We start from the raw sequence: 27,827 nt of genomic DNA, 5'->3' as shown, positions 1-27,827 counted from the left end.
ACTTAATGAATCCATCAATCTCGGGTAGCTCAATGGATTAGCATATCGTCTGGGGAATGGAAGGTTCCGAGATTAAATCTTCTGCAATACGAAATCGTGATTCCAAGATTCTAATAACTATATCTGGACAGGCAGACATCCGAACAGATGACAAACTTTGAGATTTATATATATATATATATAGATTGGGCACGATTGACATGATTTGCTATGTACATGTAGGTTTCAAATCTAAACTGGTCAGATTACATACATGTAGGGCTGAGGTCATGAATGAAAACTAACCAAGCTTTATTCAAAATCAAGGATGTAATATTCTACTACAGTCACAAATTACAACCAAATATTTATATTAAACATGAAGCGCTTCATCCACTAATGGAGCCATGAATAAAAAAAATATTTGTAACCTCCCAAATTCTTAAATTTTTATTTTGCTTTGCTACAATCACTTGATAGGTAACTTTATGATGCACGAGTACAGATACTAAGCTACATTATAGTGCATAAGTATCCACACTAAGCTACTACTGTCCATTGTAGTACATGAGTACCCACATCAGTGTCTATTATAGTACATGAGTACCCACATCACTGTCCATTTTAGTACATGAGCACCCACATCACCATTCATTATAGTACATGAGTACCCACATCACTGTTCATTATAGTACGTGAGTACCCACATCACTGTCCAGTATAGTACATGAGTACCCACATCACCTTTCATTATAGTACATGAGTACCCACATCCTTGTTCATTATAGTACATGAGTACCCACATCACCGTTCATTATAGCACATGCGTACCCACATCATTGTCCATGATAGTACATGAGTACCCACATCACCGTTCATTATTATAGTACATGAGTACGCACATCACTGTTCATTATAGTACAAGAGTACCCACATCACTGTCCATTATAGTACATGAGTACCCACATCACCGTCCATTATAGTATATGAGTACCCACATCACTGTCCGTTATAATACATGAGTACCCACATCTCTGTCCGTTCTAATATAATACATGAGTACCCACATCTCTATCCATCATAGCATAGCTGTTTTGTTCAATTAAAATTTAACCTGTGATAAAATTATGGGAATCATTTTAAAAGACTACTGAATGCCTCTACAACATCAGTTTGTTGGGTGTGTTGGTAACCCCTCCCAGCCTTTGGTAAGTTAGCTCGCTGTACTGTTAAACTAAACCAAATAAACTGATTACGTATTACCGGCAAGTAGAAAAAGTCCAGCTAACTTCAACTTAACACAGTAAGGTATTTACGCGTATAACGAATATTAGATTTATTCACAAAGATAATAAAATGACTACACATATAAAGATAAATAGTGTACATTCGCCGGTTAATAGTTTCTTTTTCTGTTTAAAACAATTGTAGCAATCTTTCATTATTTGTTACATACTTTTACTGTTATATATGTATTAGATGAACATTTCAGCCAATCATGACTAATACTCGCCTTAATTCTAACATTAAAATATGCGGTCATCCGCTAATCAGGAAATATAGCTATGTGCAGGATTGTATATTGTCTAAGACTTCGGCTAGATGTATTATTTTCTGTTTGAAAGAAAAATTTGGCAGTGCTTCTTTCTTCGCCTCCTAACACAGTTACCTATCTACTTGTACAACACTCAAGGTGCTAGTATTATTAGTCCTATCAGTGGATTGCTGCAAATCCTTGAAAAGGTTTTGCATTACATCCTACTTAACATGACAACAATTTTTACAGTGAATAATCAAGCCAATGACAGGTCAAGGACACTATAATGCAGATGTCAATAGTCGATCAGCTTTTTATCGACATCAGATCTCCTTTTTCCTTTTGTTTTCAAGCTTCTTTCAGTCGCTCTAAAGCAGCACATATCTTAGCAAGATCCCCTTTAATCTCGCTGACTGCCAGTGCTATTAACTCTTCGTTATCCAGAACATCAACGCTCTGTGTGTATGGATTATACCTCAGTTCAAAGGGACGTTTTATGTTTTTGGCAAAGTCTCTGAAATGGTAAAGCACAGGTGCAATCGAAAAATACATAATCTGAAAGAATATTGAGTTACTTGCTAATCACACTGGCTTTACTAGTTACTGCTGCAGTAGAGTTGTCAGTTACAAGTAGTTGTAGTTATTACTTTTAGTACTATTTGTAGTAATTACTACTAGCCATATCAATATTAGTTAGGACTTGCAATCGCTATATGAACACTGATTCCTACCAGCAGTAACTGTACAGGCTGGCATTGGCTGCAGGTTGGCATTGGCTGCAGGTTGGCAATGGCTGCGGGTTGGCATTGGCTGCAGGTTGGCATTGGCTGCAGGTGTGTAGATGATTACAAGTTGCTGTTACACTCACCTCATCTGGTTTTTTGCACTCTCAAAGCTGTTTGTAGAATAATATGCTTTCTGGTACTCAGTGATCATGCACTCTTGCTGACAGGTTGTCTTTGGGTCAAATGGATGAACTTCTGCATCTGTCAGCGCGTGCTTTAGAAAAATTAGAAGTCAGCTTAGTATTCTTAACTACAGTGCCAAGTATTGGCAAATTTCCTCGCCCAAACAAATAGTAGTAATAATATATATGTATATAATAATAATATATAGAAGTATTAACATTTATAGTGTAAAACAGGAAACAGAGAGAATGCCATTCGACTTACACTTGTAAAATACGTGTTATAAAAACAGCGCAACATCATTACAGAAAAGCAATAAAGAAAAACATTAGAGGTGCAAACAGTAACATGTTTGATGTTTAAATACTCTCAAGTTGTATTCAAGGTAATGATTCAGACGTGTAGGTTACTGCCGAGACTGCTAACAAGGTACAGGATTTCTGACCCGTTAGCCTAACATTATGCACAACTTTAGGTTGTTGAAATGGCATGCAAATTCAAGTTTAATAAGCAATTTTCTAAGGAAAAGATAAACTAAACATGTTACAACAAAGGTAAAAATCTTTCCTTAGATATTATTTGTTAAAAGGTCATGTGTTTGACATCAATACCAAATTTTAGAAAGCACAATTAGGATATGGATAGCTCTGCAAACTCTGAAGAATGGTGAAGATATATCAAGCCATCGCTGCAAATCTATAGCAGGTAACATTTATTCATTTGTGTGTTTCAAGTGATTGGTGGGTACGTCATGGTTGGATAATTTGAGTGCCAATGAGGTGTTAATCAAAAACCTAAACTTTGTTCAATCTGACAAAAACTCAATTGCTCCAAAGGAATACAATGCCAATCAGAATGAAGATTGATTTGAGCATAAAATTATTAGGTACAAATATTAAAATATAAACAATTCATATTGTATCATGATAATAAAAATTTATTTATACAAATGTCAAGGATTAACAGATATGCTTTTGCAACACTTCTAGTGTAGCCTACTGTGTAGAGTATGCGTTCCAAGGCAAATGCTAGCACCAGCATTTCGTCATGCTCCACATTCCCGAGGCAGTCTGCTTCGGCTTTTCCGTAAACACACTCGTACTATTCAACTCTAGTAACAATGAATATTCAAGTTACACTTTTTAACTGGTGTGCTCATTCAGATCATATTCACCTTGAGCTCAGCCACTGATGACAGCAGTCCTGCCCCATACACTTTCATCTCTCCATTCTCCTTACATAACCCAAACTCCACTGTGAAGAAGTAGCACTAGAAATAAATGGTTCACATTATCTGGGCAGCTAGAGAAATTGTATCTGGTTAGAGTTAAAGAAGCCACACGTAAATTGACTGTTAGCAAAAACTGCATTACAAACTAAAAGCTGTTGTTGTAAATCTACACTTGGTTGAATTTTTTCTTCATGTGAGCCAATCATTTTGAGCAAGTAAACAACCAAAATGAGCAATTTAGTTCATTCATTTTTTGAAAAACCGGAATACCAGGAAGGGCATCAAGTCTTGAACCACTCCTGGCCCTAAGATACACTGGTCATGTTTTCAGCTGGCCCTAAGATCCACTGGTTATGTTGTCAGCTAGCGCTAAGATATACTGGTCATGTTGTATGTTCGGTGGCCAACTCCACTACCACACAAATAAATCCTACTAGTCAGGTCTTTTTTGGGAGTTCTCTCAGGCCTTTTCACACTAGAGAGCCCTCTGGAGCCTGTGAAACAGTTCTTTCAACACTTTTATTACAGTGCCTAGGCATGATACACTTAGCACACACACGTGATGCTGAAATGAAGCGTGTATATATGGCAGTGTCTATGCATGGCAGCATCCATGTTCTGTGGGATAGATTTAGCTACCATATAAAATTTGCACAATTCAATCTGTGCTGTCATGAACTAGACCCACAACAAAACATGACCTGACAAACAGACATCCCTTGCCCTAGTTCGTAAACCACACAACTGTGATAAACTCTTAGTCTATATAGAGAAGAAATGTTGAGGCTCTTACAAGATTCTCTTGAGTCAAACTGCTTAGTTGAAAATGGTGAATATTTAGTGGTCAAGGTCAGTTGGCGCCGTCAACTCTCTATGAACTAAAAACTGACAACAGGTTTTTAAAGTCTTACTGTCGCAAGTTTTTCCACCTCTTCATCTGATGCTCCAAGAGAGGCCAGACCTATCTCTTGTGAGAACTGAGCAAAGGTTGGTTCAGCCAGCAATGGCATGTGACCAAGAAGCTCATGACAGCAGTCTCTAACAAACAAAACACAGCGTGCGTCATGTGAGCTTTATGAGTTTTATGTTTTGCATTTTACATGTATGAATGTATGTTTTTATATATAGAACTCAAACTGTGTTACTCAAAAAGATTTTTAAGTGACATATCATTCAAAAAGTTATGCATAATTTCACTTCAAGAATATTATATCATTCAAAACGTTATGCATAGTTTCACTTCAAGAATATTATATTCAAAATGTTATGCATAGTTTCACTTCAAGAATATTATATCATTCAAAAGGTTATGCATAGTTTCACTTTAAGAATATTATATCATTCAAAAAGTTATGCATAATTTCACTTCCAGAATATTATATCATTCAAAAAGTTATGCATAGTTTCACTTCAAAAATACTATATAATTCAAAAAGTTATGCATAGTTTCACTTCAAGAATATTATATCATTCAAAATGCTATGCATAGTTTCACTTCAAAAATACTATATAATTCAAAAAGTTAGGCATAGTTTCACTTCAAGAATATTATATTCAAAATGTTATGCATAGTTTCACTTCAAGAATATTATATCATTCAAAAGGTTATGCATAGTTTCACTTTAAGAATATTATATCATTCAAAAAGTTATGCATAATTTCACTTCCAGAATATTATATCATTCAAAAAGTTATGCATAGTTTCACTTCAAAAATACTATATAATTCAAAAAGTTATGCATAGTTTCACTTCAAGAATATTATATCATTCAAAATGTTATGCATAGTTTCACTTCAAAAATACTATATAATTCAAAAAGTTAGGCATAGTTTCACTTCAAGAATATTATATTCAAAATGTTATGCATAGTTTAACTTCAAAAATATTACATCAATCAAAAAGTTATGCAGTTTCACTTCAAGATTATTATATCATTCAAAAAGTTATGCATAGTTTCACTTTAAGAATATTATATCATTCAAAAAGTTATGCATAATTTCACTTCCAGAATATTATATCATTCAAAAAGTTATGCATAGTTTCACTTCAAAAATACTATATAATTCAAAAAGTTATGCATAGTTTCACTTCAAGAATATTATATCATTCAAAAGGTTATGCATAGTTTCACTTCAAAAATACTATATAATTCAAAAAGTTAGGCATAGTTTCACTTCAAGAATATTATATCATTCAAAAAGTTATGCATAGTTTCACTTCAAGAATATTATATCATTCAAAAGGTTATGCATAGTTTCACTTCAAAAATACTATATAATTCAAAAAGTTAGGCATAGTCTCACTTCAAGAATATTAAATCATCTAAAAAGTTATGCACAGTTTCACTTCAAGAATATTATATGTTTAGTAGCCGTTTAGTATTAGTTTATCATAGCCCTGTGTAGGCAGCTTCATACTAAACTATTATTTTAAAAACAGGAATTTCTAGTCGTAGTTAATGATGAATAATCGCTACCTTTTAAAGTTGAATGAAATAAATTCATAATAAAGTATAGCTTTAAAATCTAAAACTTACGGTTCTGGTGTGTAAAGAGGGGTGCTGTGGTGGCGTATGTATTGAGTACAGTGGAAGACTCTGAATGCCAGACCAGCCAGGAAATCTCTTGCGGAGAGATATCCAGCAACAGGGCGGAGTGTGAACCCAGTTCTTTCTGTAAAATTTATGAGAGGACAACTATTAGCTGGCCATCTGAAGAAATTTTCAACACTCTGTATACATGTATAGGGTACTCAACTTAAAACACTAGCTTATTCTTAAAACACGGTGTAACTCAAATTTCAGCGTAAGGCGAAGCACCCTCAATAAATTACTTTGTACTCAAAAACCTGACGAAGTTTGGAAGTGCTCCTCTGCGAGCCAACGGCCAGCTAGAAGTGGTGTCTCAGTAAAAACTCCCAAAACAAGGCAATGGCAAACCACTGTTGACACCTGCCAAGAACAGTCATGGTTATAGAAAGTGGGGAAGAATCCTGATCGCCTATGTCCTAACAGGACAGGGTACTTACAGAGAGAGACTCTTATTACTAGCTAATCGAATCTCTATGGTGATGGCCTTTCTATTCTTCGACGCAATATCATTAGAAAAATTTACCTTGCGCTTTTGAGTCATATTGAAGGTCAAAAAATTAAAAGAAAACTCCAACAGGTGGCAGAGCGAGAACCAGAAGGAACAACTAAAATGACCACTGGTTCACTGAAACTTCACTGATGCTGCCTTCCTTTACCACAAGTGCAATCAGGCGTATTCACTCCTGCGCACTGAACACTAGTTTACAATTATTTTCATTACTTATGTCGTAACCGACGTTAGGACGGGAATACATCAAATATTATTATTAATATTTTCATAGGGTGTCTTTGTCACCTCGAAACGGTGTAAGTCAAAACCGTTGTAACTTGAGAAGGACTCTCTGTGAAAGCTTTTTCAAATGCGGCCTAATGAGATTATGTTTCCCTCTACTCATTGCAGTTAGAAACTAAGGAATCTACTTGAACTGTTAAGAGAACCATAACCTGAGAATTGTAATGGTAGACAGTATGATGTGATCATCTGTAGGTGTGCAGTTGTATACTTACAAGACTAATTTAAGGTCCTAATCAACTGTTGGCTAAAGCTACCTAGAGCTGAGAGTGCTAATCTACATGGGTGGGACATTATAGCTTGTGAGCGTTTTGAATGAGGGCAGCGCTTGACTGTCTCACATTCTTTCAACATTAAAAAGAGTAAAAGCTTATAAATTTTTATTATGCACTTTATGTTAGGCAGACATTCATAACTAGCTTGCTTTGGTGTTCGCTGAAATCATTATCCTTGCACCTTGCAAGCCTTTCCCTTATTACAATAAAAAAGGATCAAAGGGCTCAGTTTCATCACCTGTGTATAAGTTAAATGTTTTCATTTCACAATTTTTTTACCTGAATATAAGCTAAGATCTAATAGTTGAAATCTGCTAATATTTTCGAAAGAAAAGTAGTAGCAGACTTCAACTATTAGATTTACTACTACTACTATTACTACTACTACTACTATTACTACTACTATTACTATTACTACTACTATTATTATTATTATTATTACTACTACTATTACTACTACTACTACTATTACTACTACTATTACTACTACTATTATTATTACTACTACTACTACTACTATTATTATTACTACTACTACCACTACTACTACTACTATTACTATTACTACTACTACTACTACTATTACTACTACTACTACTATTACTACTACTACTACTATTACTACTACTACTACTATTACTACTACTACTACTACTACTACTACTACTACTGCTAATACTACTACTACTAGTCTACTACTTTTCAAAGAAAAGTAGATTGTGAACTGAGAAATAACATGCTAAATAATTTAATTTAAGTAGTTTATTCATTTTTTGATACATTTGAGATAAATGAGACAATGGGAAAGTGAGAGTACTACTTGTTATGACTGATATGACTGTAGAAGTTGCAAATTATCAAATTTTTTTATCTATTCAGTAGATGATTTTTCAAAGTTAAGTAGTTTTTCTTAAAACATTAGTCAATAGAAGTCTACAGAAGCATTAACAAGTCAGAAAACGTCTCTGAAAATCTATACTAGGCTATAAAAATCTGAACAAGTTTATAAAATTGTATTTACAAATATCTGTACATATTACAAACATGCAAAGATTTGCTCAGCTTAATAAAAGTAAAATGAAGCTTGGACTAGTCACCTGCTACCAGTTTAGTTTGGGAGATACGTACTGTAGAGCTACGTACTGTAGAGATACGTACTGTAGAGATACGTACTGTAGAGCTACGTACTGTAGAGCTACGTACTGTAGAGATACGTACTGTAGAGATACGTATTGTAGAGATACGTACTATAGAGCTACGTACTGTAGAGATACATACTGTAGAGATACGTACTGTAGAGCTGCATACTGTAGACTAAAATCTCATGGTTGTTATTCAAGTTGATTTTTTTCAATCATTATTATCTTCATTTCATGAAATAACAAAATCTGTGTAATAAGTTATAGTAGAATATAATTTCTATTGTCTGTAAGTTAAAATAGTTAATATTATATTACAAACCTCGCAAGAACTCTGAAACATCTTCCAATTGAGGAATGTTATCCTTTCTGCAAGGTATACACATAATAAACAGTAGATGTAGTTACTTAAATCAACAACTAGCAGACAGTAGACAGTCTGATGACAGTCTCACCTGAGCTAGATTACTAAAGAAGGACATGTTTATTGCAAAAACAATGCTTTCATGATTTTACCGAGTCACTTTCACATGGTTTCAACACTTTACTATATAAATTGTATGGAGTTCTCTGATAGACAGGGCTTCAAATGTGCTAGTCTAAATGAATGTGCAATCTAACCTGTAGCCACAGTACTTTTCCAGCAGTGGCAGGTTCTGTAGAAATTCTTTGCAGGCCATCTTGGGATAAAGACTGCTCAGCTCTCCTAGGATGATGCCCCTGTATGTCAAGGTAGATACTGCTGACTTACCGATTAGATGTCACAATAGAAGTATAGCGAATGTAAAGCTTGATGCATAAGATTTTTCGTTGACTGCTTGCTAGTTTATTCATTATTTTAGGCATGCAAATTTTGCTGTAATGTGAAAACTTCTATGAAAAAGTTCTAGTGACCTCTACAGAATAACTTTGCTTTTATAAGGCTGTTTTTTCCATGCTATCAATGCACACACTGTTAAGTGGTAACAAAACCATTTGCACAGTTTTCTGAAATAGTCTGTGTTTTTTTAGATAGATGTATCTATAGATATATATAAATCTCAGTGTTTGTCATTCTATCATTCGTATGTCCAGCTTTAGCGGTGAAATTTTAGGAACAAAAAAACCACTTCACGAAGGATTTGAACTCTGAACCTTTGGTTCTGCAGATAAGTGTACTATCCATTAGACTATGCATCAAACTGCCATTACTGTAGAATAATAGTGCGCATACTTATGCACCTGCCAATCTTTAAAGCCGATTGGTTAAAATAGCCTACTTCAAGCTCCAGCTGTCATGCTTAAAGATCATAATTGCATGAGAAATCATGACCCGATCTTTTTCTTAACACTGGCTTCAAAGTGATGGGTACGGCTCTTATTATAGTAAAGATTTAGACTAACCAAGTTACTAGCTTAAGTTACTCCATTTCCTTGTTTAAAGAAACTTAGCCAAATAAAAATAAATTTTCTATAAAAAAAACTTTCCTATAATTAGGCATTCAGTAGTACACGTACATATAGATTACTTAATTGGCGATAATTTCATTTCAAACAGAAAAAAATTTCAAATTATGCGATACAAGAAGAAAAAGCAAAACAAATAAGATGAAAAACAGATGAAGCCATTGTAAGGCAGATTTGTTCTACTGATCTATCTGTTGCCAAGCAGCTACAACTTTAGAATTCCATAAGATAACTATAAATATACTAGCACCAAGATAGTGTTAGTGTTTCGACTTACCAGGTCTTGATTTCTTCTTTTGTATATTCAATTCTGGGAATAGGCTTTCCACTGAATAATAAAGAAGTAGATGTACATAAGGATGATAGCTTTTTCAGCTTTAAATTGTTAAATTTTATTAATGTAATCATGGCATTAAATTTTGTTGTGCACTTCAAAGCCTTAGTGTGGCACCCCACGGTGTAGTAATTATGACTTCCACAAAAGAATGATGCACTGTTTTTGGTGGCTATATAGTACATTATTTTTAGAAGTAAGGCTACCTTATTCCAGCAATAACAAATTTCAATAGTAATGACAGTAGCGTGCTTCAAATTATCTCTTAAAAAGTTATGTTTTAGGATCAGTTATGATTCATCCTAAGCTGTTTGTGTTATCAGAGTATGAGGACTAATGGTTTTCACATATTGACTAGGCAAAACACAAAAAAAACTGTCAAAAATGTTGAATGCAAGTCAGTAATTAGTGTCAAGAACTTAACATTGGTATGTAAATATACTACTAAGGCCATCTACAGAGACTGCTGCTTATCCTGCTCATGCTAACAATTAGTTGCTAAAGGATATCACAAGACACATTATTTTGTGAGCGCTACAATTTGCAGATATCTAGCAGGCTTTTGAACTGCCCGACAACATGGTAGTTTGAAAACATAAGAATTGTTATATGCGTAGATATAGACAGTCGGTAAGAACCGTTCCTTAAATATCTGATTTTCATAATATTGTATGAAACTCGATGGAATGTATTAAAACAAATTTAAAGTTAGTTTTTTAGTAAACAATGCAAATACTCAGGCTCTAATGTTCATAGACATCCGTAACTAAGGCTCTAATGTTCATAGACATCCGTAACTAAGGCTCTAATGTTCATAGACATCCGTAACTAAGGCTCTAATGTTCATAGACATCCGTAACTAAGGCTCTAATGTTCATAGACATCCGTAACTCAGGCTCTAATGTTCATAGGCATCCGTAACTAAGGCTCTAATGTTCATAGACATCCGTAACTAAGGCTCTAATGTTCATAGACATCCGTAACTAAGGCTCTAATGTTCATAGACATCCGTAACTCACGCTCTAATGTTCATAGACATCCGTAACTCAGGCTCTAATGTTCATAGACATCCGTAACTCAGGCTCTAATGTTCATAGACATCCGTAACTCAGGCTCTAATGTTCATAGGCATCCGTAACTCAGGCTCTAATGTTCATAGGCATCCGTAACTATTTTACTAAAACAACTTTCTTGTCGAGCCACTTTTTGTTCAAGTTTGATGAGTCATTTATAGAGTATGAATTTTAGTGGCAGCATAACTGCTAGAGTTATTTAAAAAGTTGCAAGCATTAAGCAAATATTTTAAGGCTACAGCTCAGTGTCAGAAAAATTTCTCTACATCTATTGAAGTTGGTCAAAAGAAGAAGTCTGGCACTGGCATAGTTTCATGAAAATCACTATGAGACTGAGCTTTATTTTATCCTGGAGTAATCTCATTGTACAACAGCCCTTACCCATAAGTGTTAGCGCGGGTCAAGGGCAAAAGCAAATTACTTTCATTATAAATCTGTGGCCAATTATATGCTCCGCAAGCTAAAAAAGTTTATTATTTAGAGGATATATCATTATTATTATTATAAAAGTTTTTCTTCGCAGTCGTGTGGTGGTAGGTGACTGGTTTTAGACCATGTTGAGTCCGGGTCTTAACAAAAGGCCAAAGGATCCAACATCTTCCTCAATTCCACTAAGAGAGGACCTTCCTCAATATGTGAGCTGTTCCTAAGATGGCTGTCTCCTGTATAGTCTCAAAAGACATGTTCACTCCCACCTCGGCCAAGTATGCTACATGCCTCATTGATATTGTTCCGAGTGCACCAATTACTATTGCTATCACTTCAGTCTTCACCTTCCACAGTCTGTTTATCTCAAACCCAAGCTCTTTGTATTTACCAATCTTCTTATCTTCCTTATGTACTACCCTTGTGTCTCCAGGTATTGCTATGTCTATGACCTGACACTGTTTGATTTCTTTGTGTATTAGTATCAGGTCTGGTCTTCTAGCTTCAATAACCTTGTCTGTCTGCACATTGAAGTCCCATAGCAACTTCACTTTCTCATTCTCCAAAACAGCTTCTGCATGCTGATCGTACCATTTTTCTGTGTGGGGCAGCTCATGTTTCTTGCATATGCTCCAGTGCACTGCACTTGCCACTTTGTCATGCCGCCCTTTCTATTCTGTCTGTGCAATCTTACTGCATTCGCTGACTATGTGGGGCACTGTTTTATCTTTCTGCTTGTACAATCTTCATTTCGGATCAGTTGTTGACTTTTCTATCTTGGCCTTCCTATAGTTGGTTTTTAATGCTTGATCCTGGGCATCAATGATCAGGCTTTCAGTCTCTCGTTTAAGACATCCCCTCTTCAACCATTGCCATGTCTCCTTTGCTGCTTGATCCTCTGTCTGTCTTAGATGTTGTCCGTTCATTGGCTTATCATGCCAGCTTTGCTTTCGTTCAGTTTTCTGATGGTTTCTATACAACAGCCCTTACCCATTATTATTATTATTATATTATTATTATATAGAGTATTATTACTGTGGTTTCTCCTTTTATTTAAGGATCAAGTAGCACCTCAGTTAACACAGCCAATGTTTCTTATAAAAAACAAACTTTTTCGTGAATATGATTAAGGGTCAGGCAGTTGTTATGGTGTGTTATTGTTTTATCTATGATATGTAAGTGTGGTGGAGACCTGCAAAACACTGGCACCAAGTGTTCCGGCTCAAAGGTCAATAACTAGTTACATACTCTATAAGCGTAAAGCTGGCTTATAGAGTATGTTCCTAGTTGTTGACCTACTAGTTGTTGACACGCTCTATAAGCTGGAAACTAGCAAGCCTACTGAGTAAAATCAGCACTGCTATAGCCATTTCAGCTAACAGCATATATAAGGAGCCCAGATGAGCGGAGGAAACCAGAGATCCCTGATAGTCTCTTGCATGTGATTCGTTGACTGCATTCTTGTATATATTTGTCAAATAGATATATCTTTGCCTTGTACTCAAGTGGCTTGGTTCTTGAGGATCAGCAAAGGGAACATCGCAGTTTCCTTTGCAGTAAGCACTATTTTATTACCACTAATAAGCCTACCCTAGCAGTCTTAAGATCTGTAAGGGATCGTCAGGTGTGCCAATACAACGCAGAGAGTAAGAACAAGAATGACTATTCTGATATGCTGAAGGGTGGACAATGAGACCAGATTTAAGAAAGTTATGCTACAAAGTCGAATGTCATGAGTTCGAATCCCAAACAATGCAATCTTTTTTCTCAACCTCCAACCATGGTTTCGGAAAGATAGACGAACAGACAGATGAACATGGCTCTTATTGTACTAAAAAAATTATGATTATCTAAAAGTTAGCAAAAGTTATGTTATTTAGTTTTTTTGTGTTTATATAAACTTGCTTCAAAATTTAAAAAACCTGCATCGAGAACCTTCCATTTTTACCTGCACTGCAAATATAAAAAATGGCAGCATTTTCTTCAAAACTTTTGTTATTCGGACTCACATGAAGTCTTGCACAGGCAGCCGTAAATGCATAATCAGCAAAATTTGAATGTACTATAGCATAAAGGGTAGGAAAAAGGAAGGAAGCAAATCTAATACTATTAATCAAATCATGAGATAGTTGTTATAGTAAGGATAAAGTTTGTGGAATTCTCATACAGTAGTCTAAACAGTGGTAGGAAAGGATAAACAAACTTTATATGTCAATGGTAAAGATTTTTAAGCAGTCTTTTAACAACAATGGTAAAGAATACAACAGAAATGGCTTTGAGTTATATTACGCAAACGAAACATTTTACATTTTGAGCAATGGCCTACAACTGGCGTATAAAAAGATATATTACTTACTGCTTGTAGTTAAAAGCCAAATTCGCAAAGTATTTCCTCCGTTCTTTGTACGTTTCATCTTGGAATCCTGGATGGTCTGTGTGTAGCTCGATTCCAACCATGAGAACACGATTAGACGACCTGTCAAGGTCACTAATCTTTCGTGGAAACCAAGGCACAGAATACTCACAAACATCTAAAATGATGAAAATATAGTTAGAAGAGCAAGTTTAGTGATAAGATAAATAATATTATAGACTGCCAGAGTACTAACAGCTTCAGTACAACAACAGAGGCAGGGAGAACAACCATACATGTAGAGTTGGAATAATAGAGAATTGCTGTTGCTGTTCCTATTCCTATTCCTGCTGCGATATCAGTGAGTGCTTACAACAGCATTGCCATTGGCTAAACTTGCATAATATAATTTTGGTTTTAAATTTCTATCAGATGTCAAAGAAGGAGAAGATATACAAAAAGTTATTCTATTCACATAACATCTTGCGTAGCGGAATAATGTTCCTTCTTGTTATGTGCCTGGTTTTTGGCCTGTAACACAGTGTGGCATTTCTTATAAAACAACAAAATTTTATGATATATTTTTATTATTTATGTTATGTTCAGCAACTAAGTAACTCTTTTGCTAAAAAATAATTTTTACTGAAAGAATTTCTCAGTATTTCATGATATGACTAGTAACAAAAACCGGAACACAGTCTAGCACTGGTTGCTACGCCTTACTAGTAGTAGTTATAAATATTATTCAGGCTAGAGTTACTCTAGTAGAGTAGCTTTGGTTTAGATATTAAAATACCCAACTGAGTACCAGGTACCCCAAGGGTTGTGGAGAGTGCAAGAAAATGCATCGAAATTCAAATAAAATTCAAATATGTCATACCAAGTTAATATGTTCTGATATTTACTTCATATGTAGAGAGACAATCACGTGTTGAAACGAAGAATGCACCGCCTTTCTTCTACTTTCTGAAGATGATTATATTGATTACTTCAGATGGTTAAATTTAAGCGCAGAAATGTTTACATCACTAAGGGGTGTAAACACCAGCATGCAGCACCCCTTAGAGATGCTCACATCACTAAGGGGTGTAAACACCAGCATGCAGTACCCCTTAGAGATGCTCACATCACTAAGGGGTGTAAACACCAACATGCAGTACCCCTTAGAGATGCTCACATCACTAAGGGGTGTAAACACCAGCGTGCAGCAGCCCTTAGAGATGCTCACATCACTAAGGGGTGTAAACACCAACATGCAGCACCCCTTAGAGATGCTCACATCACTAAGGGGTGTAAACACCAGCGTGCAGCAGCCCTTAGACATGCTCACATCACTAAGGGGTGCTGCGAGCTGTTGTTCGCGAGAGATTAAAAATCCATCACAAGACAGAGAAAGAGTATTCGTTGTCGCAACAACTTGCCTATGTGAATCTGGATTTTTATATTTTCTATAGATTCAAATTAAATATTGTAACGGCATCAATCCTAAGAACTTCCATCGTTACACACAAACAAATGCATTTTGATCAGATAATAGCAGAGAAGAAGCTCGAAAAAGTCAAAGATCAAAAGTGAGTTGTTTTATAAATGTTGCCGCAATGTGAAAACTTTAGGGTTTTCATAGAATGACCTTTCAATAACTTTGTTTTGCCTATTTTAAAAGTCAGTTTTTTATTATTTTCTGAACTTTCTTTGTTCAAAACAAATGGTGCAAGACTGCCCTCGTCAGTCGTAAAGAGTGTGACGATGAAAATGAAAATGAATTAGGAAGCGCTGCTTTATGGAAAACATCACAATGTTTCCTGCCTTGCGGACAGCAGACTCTCTCATCATTCGCTTGCAGTAATTGTTTCAATATTACTAGACTGCCTCCAGTACAGCTGCTTTATTTAGCATCTTCATTTAAATCTTTACGCAATTGGAGTTTCCCAAAGGCTTTCCTGTTTTCGAACGCAATTACTGGTGCACGTCTCCAGTAGCCTTAAATTGTGCAGCAGCGTGCAGAGTAAATGACCAGAGAAGCTAATAAGTGCTTAATCACATTAGCTGATTACATTAATGAATGATTTACAGCCACAAAGTTCACTGATGCCGAGCTGGGCGCTTGTCTGTAACCAATAATGAAATCAACAATAAAAAATATTTTTGCTTTAGTAATCAATATCTACTCTTCCAAAGCTCCTGATTTCCAGCTGTTTATCTTAGTCGCTGTCTAAAGACACAGACCAAATAGCAGCAATAGAAGTAGCAGCAAAACATGGGAACGGACTTACCGCTGGCTGTGTAAACATATTTTTAGCATATCATAAGTGATATTTTAAGCGATAATATTAGATAGAGATAGCTATTAATTTCAATAAATATCGTAGTGATATTGAGCACCTGAAGTAGCTAAAATTATCTAATAAGAGTTGCAACTTTTCTTTAACAGAAGAACCCAAAGCTAAAAATAATTTGACACATTTTGAGATTTTCTTTATAAAAAAAACATATATCAAGTACATCATATTATATTGCACCATGGAGCCAGCCGCATCATTGCGTCACACAGTTTTGCGCAGAATTACAAGTGCATTTGCAGCATTTCATAACACCATATCATATCTTATCTTGTGCCTTCATGGTATTATTGGTTATCGCGTATACTATAATTGTTTTACCTTCAGCCGTTGGTTCTGGCATAGCCAATCGAGTAGCTGAAGCGGTTTCTTCTCCGAGTTGAAAATTTTCTACCTCTTCCTTCAAAGCTGCAGCTAGTTTACCAAGATCTGAGTTTTCTACTTCAACCTCTGAGAAGAATTCACACATATGGCTGCCTTTGGGCGATCTTCTAGATTCTATATGAATGACATTCACGTTGTTGTCCTGTAAATGATACCAGCAAAATTCTCTGATCTCAGTTAATGCATTCCAGCTGTTCATAAAATACAGAATTGAGTACAACAGGAACAATGTGACCAACAGCGGCAATAACTGCAACGGCTTAATAGATGATAGGTTAATAAGATTAATATTGAAGCAACTATTATCGCTATCACAGAAATCGGAGCTGCGATAATATAGTGAGAGGCATTGTCAGAGAAATTTCTTCGAGAGTGCTCCGAGAACTTGTGAATTGTGATAATTCTTTAAAGATATTTTATGGGATTAACAACCAAACTAACTCTAACACTACTTTCAGGGGCGATACAGATTCGGGATGTCTATCAGGTGTGTATTTACGTCGCAGCTTCCGCCTGTTTGGTCATCATCATACCCTTAGGCCTTTGCGCACCTTTTACTCTGAAACTGCTAAACAGGATCTCTCAAGATCCTTTCACCTAAACAAACATTTCTAAATATTTATTTAGATAAAGATAAATAAACTTTGCAAATTTTTTTTGTAAAACAATATAGTATGCCCTGTAAACACCCTACAGTAAACCCTATAAATCTTTTATACCCTGAAGAAATGATAACTTTTAGGTTGACTTTTAATATAAGTTAATTACAAATTTGTTTTCACTCATTCATTATTCTTATATCACAAATAACATCGGTGATATTATGTAAAGTTTTTTCTATAAAAATAGATATATTTGCTAATTAAAACAAACCATCGTTTTTATTACAAATAAAATGATGTAGACTGCAGCAAAATGTGGGTGTGTTAACTACCACGCTATCAAGTAAGTTGTCAGTTTGTTTTGCAACCTCTTTACGTATGCAGCAAAATAGAACAGATATGTTCATGGTAATTAAACATATAAACGGTGACTCCTGTCAGATGATTCATACAGAGTCACATTCTGTCTATTGTATTTTCATGTTTATATGTGAGTTACAGTGGGTGTAAGCGGGATAACTAGAGCAGAACTGACATAATCTTTGCATTAAAATGCTTCATTGTGATTGGTATCACATATTCAATACTAAAGCAAACTTACAGAGCGTCAGCAGTGCTCTAAGAAAACTCAATAATTACTCCGAGACCCAAGCTCATATTTTTACAACGATTAATCACAGCTAATACAATTATGTAAATGAGTAGTGAACTTTTTAACTAACCCACAACTCCATCACTTTGTGTAAGTTTAGGCAAAAAACTTACAACCGACATTCATTAAATTTGTAGAATCAATCATTTAATGTCTATATTAAGAGCTTGTAGAGGCCGTAGTAAAATAGACATTATCGGTTACAAAAAAATCATACTTTATTTTAGTGATCTTCGGTAGCAGTAGTTGTCATGTACGCATATATATATTTAACCATTTATTATATCATTTTCCTTGTGTGTTAAATAACGTCTTACCACAATTTATTTAATAGCCATCACGAGTTTGACCATGCTATCTTATATAATACTTGTTGTCGTCATAGGCCAACCATATAAAAGGTTGGCACGTTTTCTGAGATGGTAGAGTAGCCTTTAGCAGCGACTGTGCCTGTTATATGCAAATATACACTAAATCACTCTACTCTAATGTGTTTTTATTTTTTAGCCTGAAAAAGGGGAAATTAGCTAGTGTGCCGTGAAAGACCGAGCAGTGTCTTTTACAAGCTTCAAGGATTGTTTTTCTATGATGCAGTGTCTACTGCTGCAAATAGAACTGTTTTTGTCTATCTCCATTTATTCATCTGCTAGTGTAGTCTCATGTTGGCAGACAAAAACTAATATTTTTTATTATTGTTGGATTGACTCAACGGCAAGATTAAAAAATATTCAAGCATAAAACTATTGCTATAACATAAATCTCTACCTGGAACAGCTTGAGAGCTTTGGCAAGTCCTCCAATCTCATCTTTGAGGGAGAAGATTATATATCTTGAGTTACCAAAATCTAAGTGCTCCTCACTCATTAATTTTGGAAGTCGTTTTATCCTGGTCTAAAATAGAGCAGCATCAACATCACTTTTACAAATGTTTTTTGCAATAAAATTGGAGTTCGTAAAACCATCGCAACGGATCAACAGTATTATTTTTAAATTGATGAAATACCATACTGCATGTTAAACATTGGTTATGCTCTCACGCACAAAAAGGTGAAAAAAGCTAAAATTTCCCTAACTAAGCGCCTGGGTAACTATGGATAGAATGCAACAAAATCTTTTTGGATTCTAATTGCAAAGTAGATTTCACTATACTTGCATAATAGCTTTTACTGTAATTGCATAGTAGGTTTTACTGTAGTTGCATAATAGGTTTTACTGTAATTGCATAATAGGTTTTACTGTAATTCAATCTTGCAAAATATGACAAACCTTTCATGAACTTGTGGCCATATATTTATAGACTGCTGGTTACTATAGTTACTGCAAGCCTCAGAATCAACACAAAATGTAGCCACAATAGAAGCAAATTTCGAATGTTCAGTTTTATAATTCACAAAAATGTAAGCAAATAAATTTAAAAAAAATGAAAACAGTATCATGCATAATGTAAAGGAAAGCAAACGAGTAAAATGAAGATCGGTGAAATTATGAGTTGTTTACTCATGTCTTTTTACCCTTAACAATTTCTTAATGTTGCACTTCTAATGTAGGGCCTACTCTATAATTGCCCATGAAAACCTGATTATTACCAAACTTGGTGATTATAATTTTCATCAGCAACGGAATGGTAAAACGTTAAATCCCTTCTGTTTCCAAAAACAAAATTTTACGCCTATAAGTTTTTGAAAGCAATGACTTTCTTTTTTCCATCTTTTTATTCTTTAAGTAGACTGTGACATAAACTATGTTCAAAATACTTGTATTTATCCTTCCACACATAAAAAACATAAACCTACAACTTACTATCTTGACTCTTGCTATAAGATAAATAATTTTAAACACGTTTGTTCAATTCACTCCTTAATTTCTGATTTCTGCCGTTGTTTCTTTTTAGGGGAAATATCACTTTGTTGGTGATTACATATATACGTACATACTTACACACATATCTACAAACATACTTACACACATACCTTACAGGATTAATTTATTCGCGGAGTTAAATTTCGCGAAAATTGCCATTTCATGCATATTCGCGGATTAATTTATTCGCGGCTGAAAACTGTCACTCTCTATGAAGAGTTAACTCTATTACGTCTAGCAATAGAGTTAACCCTACGCATGCGCACAATGCGTGTTTCGTTTTCTATTTAGCTTACAACTACGTGTCGATCGTGCTAAGCTATAAACTTTTTGCTGCGTTCAGAGGTTTTCACGAATATTCATAGATTTGGAGGCCTTTGATGAACCAACAATTTGTGGTAAGTAATGAGTTTTTTCAAAACCATTTACTAAATTAGTTGAATTTTACTTTGGTACTTTGGTAAAACGCAATATTTATTTTTTCCATCCTTACTGCTTCATTATTTGTTTTAGTGTGAGAGAGAGATTTTTCATCATACACGCAAGCACAATGACTGCAAGGGTGGTATATGTCATTCTTAGAAGATCACCAATCATTCAGGGAGGTCTGGAAATTGAGGTAGAAGTGACTGCAGCTACTTACGAGGAGAATATATCTGCTTAAAAAAAAGGAACAAAAACGCGTTTACGAGCACAAATCTTTGGCCAACCGGCAGAACTTTGCAATAAGAAGCCACGAGGAGAGTTCTGATGATAACTTCATTACCAGCCATTTAGTAGCAAGAGCATTGCCTTTAACATCTACCCAAGGCAGTGACAGCGATATATAGAGCTGCTATTACCAAAATAACTAGTCAGAGAGCACCATTACGCACTAGTATTCACTTATCAAGAGTATCAGTTTAATTTTATTGCTCTAGACAACCACCATATAGACTAAACTGTTTATATTTACTCCATCATCGTTTGTAAAATTTTATTGGTGTTTGAAATATTTTATTTGTACACTCAAGTTTGTAATAAATTATAATATATCTATACATGAAATAAAATATATAATTTAATCATGTTTGTTGCAGCGATATCAAGGAGTTGTTGTCGATGAAGGGGGTCTAGGTTGACTGGTTGCTTCTCTGCCAATATTCCTGCCTTGATGAATATTACTACTTGTCTCTAGTTTTCGTAATCGGAGTAGGTTATTTCATTCTCAATCTGCAGTAAAAACAAGAAAGAAAAAATATTAATAAGTGTTAAGGAAGTACAAAAACAATAGCTGAAGTATTTAATGAAAGCGATCAGTTTTTAAACAAAAGAATTAACTAATGCAGTTAATTATGGAAAAACGTATCTGCACTGCAAATCAAATACATACCATAATGTCCAGATCAGAATCATTATCATCATCAACTTTAGTATTAGCGGTTGATGGAGTTGATTTCAATGTAAAAGTCTGTAGGAGAGATTTTTTGCGATGACGAAGCCATGCCGAATAACTTGTGAAAACCTTGAATAATTTTGTAAAGTTTGATGCAATGGCAATAAAACTCGAAGCCCAGCGATGATTTTAAAGAAGTTCTGGAACTCGGCTACATTTAGTACTTCTGCCTAGCGGCTATTTTTGCAATGAGGCCATTCTGCATATCTTGTGACAACCTTGAATAATTTTGTAAAGAAATGTGATGCATTGGCAATGGTGTTAAATCAAAGCCCTGGCAATGATTTTAAAAATGCTTTGAAACTCAACTACGTTTAGTATTTATATTAAAAACTAGCCTAGCAGCTAGTTTTTAATTTGATGCAGTAGTTAGTCTCCCTTATGATTAAAAAATAGAACTAATTATTCACGGAATTTAATAATTCGCGGAATTGACTGTTCGCGAAATCGCGAATTTTTATAACCAACGAATATTTTCATCCTGTAGGGTATATACGTACATACTTACACACATATATACATGCATATTTACATACATATATACATACCTACTTACACACATATATACGTGCATACTTACACACATATATATGTACATACCTACACACATATATACATACCTACTTACACACATATATACGTGCATACTTACACACATATATATGTACATACCTACACACATATATACATACATACTTACACACATATATATGTACATACATACATATATACGTACATACACACATATATACATACATACTTACATACATATATACATACTTACACACATATATATGTACATACGTATATTTGTACATATGTACATATGTATATTCGTACATACATACGTACATACACACAAGCAGTAAATATCTTTAAATTCGAACAAATCAAAATATTATTCACCGAACTCCCTAGCAGAAATGAAGATAGTTTACTGTCAACATCGCCCTCCATTTGTATACACCTATGAGCAGTTCTCACGATTTTAGGTACAAAATTTCTTACAGAACCTCTCTCTCACTTTTAAACCAACTCTGATTGCATTTACTGGTATTCAAAGTGTCTCCTTTTATTGCAAACTGTTATTAAGGGTCTCACAGACAATATCTGTTAATTTTAACTACAGACTACTGCCTGTAACAAGTTCCCATATTTTGTTGCTGTAATAATATGTTGTAGTCTTCTGTGTATCAGCCACCATATTTCATAGAGATGTCCATTCTATCTATTGACAGGATAGACATCAGGTGTCATAGATGGTGCCATCAGGTGCTTCAAGCTGCCCTTTGTATCAAAAACTGATGAACAAAAAATCGAATGATTTCAACATTTATGCTCTAGGGTTATGCTACCTGATATGGATAGTTACTACCAGCGTCTAAATGCCCTTATTGCTGAGGAGCTAAATGTTTCTTTTAGATATTTGCTGATTAAAATACTCAAATTGTATCTCCAAGCTGCCTGACCGCCCATTACATTCCTACATCCCCATAAACCACTACACCCTATACCAGACACCCTGCCGATTTACATTATAAAACAGTATTATAGAAAAAGAGCTTTTTCTTTAAATTAACATAATTCAGTTTACTTTACTATTTTTTGTTTTGCTTCCTGGTCTAATTTGCTCTAATGGCATTGACTGGCATGAATAAAGGTAAAAGCTAACATCTATCTATAAATCAATCAACATGTTTTCTATGTGATATCCTTTTACTCTCTGCTTTAACACATTGAAGCCCTGTCTAGTATATACAACCGAATCTCCTGATCCTAAATCGTGTTAACAACTTTCCATCAACTGTGAAATCAATTTGAATAGCATAATTTTCTTTTGAACTGAATATTGTTTTAAAGCTCTAAGCTTGTAGAATACCATAACAAAGAGAAATCAAATAGAGTAAATAGTTTTTATTAAACTTTCTCAAAAAAGTATTGTTTTAGAGGTAACTGAAGGAACAATGATTGCAGTACACTGAGTCTAATAAAAGATGTTTTATTATGAATAGAAAAACAAATAGTTTTAGAGTGAAGCTTGTGTTGCTGGGGAGGTGGAGCTTTTTGGCTTTGCTTGTTTCTGTACCACAAACTTAAATGAGTCATCAGAAACCAGTATGCCAGAAAGCCAGTCTGGAATGATCAAAGTATGTTGGTGACATATCCCAAACTCATAAGGTGCAAACACACTAAGCGATATTTAGTGCGATACCAAGCTGCGTGGCTCTAATCTGCGCTAGAACTTGTTCAGCGAGCTCATGCAGAGCGATTACGAATAACAGCAATAATGACAGCGGTGAGATAAGCGATGACTTAAGATGACTAATATCGAAGTGAGTCTTGTGGTTGCTGCCAACTTTGGAGCAGTCCTAACACGGTGAGACTCGGTCGCTAGTGGAATCTTTTTCTACAGTAATCGGAGATCTTTTGATGTTTGATCACTCATTCAGAACGATTGAAAGATTGACCCAACGAACTATTATCACTTGGGTTCCACTTTTAGAAGTAAGACAAAAAAATACACCAAAGTAGGCTTTTTCACAACTATAACTAAAAATAGGTATGTATAAAATATGCTTTGTTTGGTCATATATGTCATTTACCATTCGTATGAAATGGCGCAACGAGTTATTTAAAATGGGTTGAAGATAGCAACAAATCTATATATAAATTTCTTTCTAAACACAAGTGAAACTGAAGAATGGTTACATAACTGCGGAAGTCTATCTTAATCTTGTGCGAAGAGACCATCTGCTACCTAAACAAATTCAGGATACAAGTATAACTCTTATCGCACCTTACTCCAGCCTGTTACTATAATTCATGTTTTGGCTGTTTGCCATTGATATGGTCTGATGCATATCCTCAAGCGGAAGCCCTTGCTAAATGAGCATGTATGTAGCAAGCGAATCACTAATACTAAAAAACTGATGAATACATGTTGTCCTGGATACAGATGACCATCATCTACTCTATGTTTGTAATTAGTTGTTGTCATCCCAACTTCACATCAAACATGTTTCACTGCAGGGCAAGATGCAATACGATGAAAGAGTTTCAAAGCTGCTCATAAATTATTGAGAAATGCATTAGTACTATTTTAGCTATTCGTAGTAATTTTGTTCATGCATATTCAATAGAAGTGAGGCAGTCAGTACAGTGCTAGCTTAAAAAATACAGCCAGCTCTCGAAATTTGTGTTATATCATAATTACTTATGTTCTTGAATACAGTTGCATGCTTCGTACAGTAATAGCAATTTTTTCATTAAATCAAGCACAAATTACATGTATTTAGCCGTGAAGAACTTTTAAAATGTCAGTTTTGAACTAAATGCCCTCTAGGAACATAGCTTATGCCATAAGCGTTGCTACAATAACCAAAGTAAGGTCGTTGTTGCAGTATCTAAAATATGTTTTGGAACAAAACTACAGTTACCAGTATATATGTATGACTATGCCTCAGTATGCCATAATATGCTGTAGCTCACACACTATGTCAAAATGAGATTTATACTAACACAGTTTTAATTTAATTCTACTTTAGGGACTAAAATACATCTATGATATGATTGGAGCATATTTATGACTGATCAGAGGTAGTTAACTATGTACATAAGTGTAATGCACTAGAAGTAATATTTCATGGCTTAATATAGCTCATGTGGTCACCAGCGCGTTAGGTTTGCCCTATGTTTTGCTGTGTCATGTATTACATAATTTTAGGTTCACTTGTTGTTATTTAATCACCCATTATGATTTTATTCTTATGGTATGTGTTTGTATCTCATAACACATTGTGAGTTTACGGCTCATGAAATATGGATTGTGTAGCATTGTAAAGCAAGTTACTGCACTAATGTAGCACAGCATTGTAGAATAGCCTATTATAGACTAGTCTAGTTCTCTAATAGAGGGCTGTATTGTAGAGTATTACGGATTATTGTATTACTCTAATAGAGGGGTATTGTGGAGTATTATAGACTATTGCAGTACTTTAATGGAGGGTTTTATTGTAGAGTATTATAGACTAGTTTAGTGTTCTAATAGAGGGTTTTATTGTAGAGTATTATAGACTAGTCTAGTGTTCTAATGAAGGGGTGTAGACTTTTATAGTTGATTGTGGTACACTTAAGTTAATGAAAATAGATTCCCATCTCTGATTGCTCAGACCAAAGTAGTTATCAGAGAGTAAAGTTATGGTTTACTGTCTATCATTTAACTTTCTTGGCTATGCATGAGCTGGTTGATCCGTCTTCTACAGAAGCCAATCAATTCATCAGTTCATTGCGTTGTTTTCAGTCGGTTGCAGGAGTGATTTGCGTCTGACAACTCGCATTGGTTTTTTAACAACCAGTAGTGTTGTAAATGAGAATAAGTTAACAATGATTAATAAAGGCTTGTGTCTTTTGACTAACTGAACCTTGTTTATCTGCAGATAATTTTCCTGTCTTAGCCAGTTCTGGAGTTAGAATACAGAGCAATGTATTAACTATTATTGGATAACACAAAACAGTTTTACAAAAACTTCTTGGCAGAAGTCAAGCCTGCAGACTCGACGTTTTCTTCATATAACTCTTCGTGCGCGAGACTAACCAAACTGGGAAGCAACTCACCATCAATTCCACTGTATCTTTTAACTCTTCCCATGTGTTAGCACGTGTCACGGCTGAAAGTTTCTTCATTTTAACCACTTTGCTAACAGAGTGCTTTATCAACTTTGTGCTATGTGTTTAGTAAGCGACTGGCTGACAGCTAAAATGTCCTCCTTTTAAGCTGCCTATCTTATTTCTTATCACCTGCATTATGCCGGTTGCTGATTTTATGCTATTGTGAAAGCCTAGCGATACTCGTTTATATAAGGCATTTAGCTTTACATTTATGTAACCTTGATGGTTTATTGCTTATATAAGTACAAGCTGGCTTGTATCAGTTAAGGAAAGACCTTTCATGAAAAACAAGACAATAGTTCAATGGACAATAGTAGAAGATGTGAATATATTCAGGGGGTCATCATTTATGTAAGCGAGACATGAATATTGTAGATACACATTGTGGATATACATTTTAGGTGCTCATTTTAAACATACATTATATCTATACTCTGTAGCCATGCATTGTAGATATACATGTTAGATATACATTGTAGGCATACATTGTAGACATACATGTTAGATATACATTGTAGATATACATTGTAGATATACATTGTAGTTTTAAGTGCATTGTATCTACACTTCGTAAGTTTGTAACTTCATTTTAAATGCTGACTTTAAAATTCAAATCTTGTAAAACTTGTATGAATAATGATAATAATAAATGTATACTGTACTGCATATACAATTCGGTCTCAGTTTTCAGCCACAATCCAAAAGGCTGCTCAATGGGCAAGTTGTTTAAATTCCAAATCAATTTCTCTCATTACATAACTTTAAATTGTTTTAACTTTTTTTAAGACTCGAAGATCACTTTTTAAGCATTTTACATTTGTTACATCATAAGCTTTAAAATAAAAGATAAAAATAATATCATATACTATGCAAAACATAAAATACAATTGTTAGTTTGTAAGCCACAACTTGACAACTGCATACTGAACAGTTGAATAATATAAGCTGGAGAGAGTGTCAACTTTCAACCGAGCCGCATCACCGGGTTTCCTCTGCTGATTTCTGAGAAAAAAGAAGTGTCCGATTTTCAATGTGTGGTTCAGCATCCAAAGAAAAAGTCTAAATTTTTTTTTAAACCCTGATTTGTTTGAGATCCGAGATATTCAAAACCTGAGTTTAAGTTTGGAGCTATTCAAGGATAAAATTATTAATTTTTATTGATGAAGCGAAGTCTTGTGATAATGTATACATATGTACTTGATGGTTTGGTCATAGCTGCAAAACTATGAAAAAAACAAAAAAATGTGTTTTCAAAATCTATTAACTTGTCCTATCCTGGGCGCAAACAATTTTTTTAATTTTATATCAGCAAAATTCATAAATTTGAATTCACAGTAAAAGGTTTAAAAATTATATTCGTTTGCATTTTATAGCATTACCATAACCACTGATAGCTTGCTTTTTTGCAACAGACAAAAATAGTAAGTTGTAAAATTGCTTCGGGCATAGATTCACTCATATTAAAACCTATAAAATGAACAGTTTTGTTGCTAGTATATAATTTATAAACTCAAGTAGCCCTTTATGAATTTTTGCTCTATAAAATTTTGACAATAAAAGAGTTTGACTGTACACTAGCAGCCCTATATGAAGTCAATAGTAAATTTGCCATAACTTCATAAAATTATTTTGATAAACTACTAAAAAGTAAATGTAGCTGAAACTTACCTCTAAATTGCTAATGGTATGATCTCCGGTATTGATGCTGCTCTCGCTGCGAAACTGCCTGCTGCCTCGAGACCTTGAGTACCACTTTGCCTTCTCTACAGCGTTGCCTATCATTTCCTCCATGCAGCCCTTTT

The 27,827-nt window shown here is 34.7% G+C and overlaps 1 protein-coding gene across 1 annotated transcript; it reads right to left on the bottom strand.

The window, feature by feature from the left end:
* Nucleotides 1-1,439: 1,439 nt before the first annotated feature.
* Nucleotides 1,440-26,002, bottom strand: LOC137405281 (tryptophan 5-hydroxylase 1-like). The gene is made up of 12 exons (XM_068091510.1): nucleotides 25,972-26,002; nucleotides 18,828-18,953; nucleotides 16,746-16,950; nucleotides 14,089-14,263; nucleotides 10,177-10,227; nucleotides 9,075-9,173; nucleotides 8,776-8,822; nucleotides 6,193-6,328; nucleotides 4,567-4,693; nucleotides 3,599-3,694; nucleotides 2,385-2,515; nucleotides 1,440-2,030 (listed from the first exon to the last, which is right to left on the bottom strand). Exons 1-12 carry the CDS (start codon nucleotides 25,972-25,974, stop codon nucleotides 1,865-1,867), a joined length of 1,362 nt encoding a protein of 453 aa, XP_067947611.1. The 5' UTR covers nucleotides 25,975-26,002; the 3' UTR covers nucleotides 1,440-1,864.
* Between the last annotated feature and the right edge of the window lie 1,825 nt (nucleotides 26,003-27,827).

The sequence above is a fragment of the Watersipora subatra genome, chromosome 9 (assembly GCF_963576615.1).
Source record: "Watersipora subatra chromosome 9, tzWatSuba1.1, whole genome shotgun sequence".
In the NCBI taxonomy this organism is placed as follows: domain Eukaryota; kingdom Metazoa; phylum Bryozoa; class Gymnolaemata; order Cheilostomatida; family Watersiporidae; genus Watersipora; species Watersipora subatra.
This window is presented reverse-complemented; position numbering and strand designations above follow the sequence as displayed.

Bases quoted from the DNA above. Each gene is read 5' to 3' on its own strand.
- LOC137405281 (XM_068091510.1), bottom strand. The intron at 2,516-3,598 runs GTGAATATGATC...ATTTTTCTAAAG, and splicing joins CATCAGTGGCTGAGCTCAAG to CACGCGCTGACAGATGCAGA. The intron at 2,031-2,384 runs GTGAGTGTAACA...TTACCATTTCAG, and splicing joins AGTGCAAAAAACCAGATGAG to AGACTTTGCCAAAAACATAA.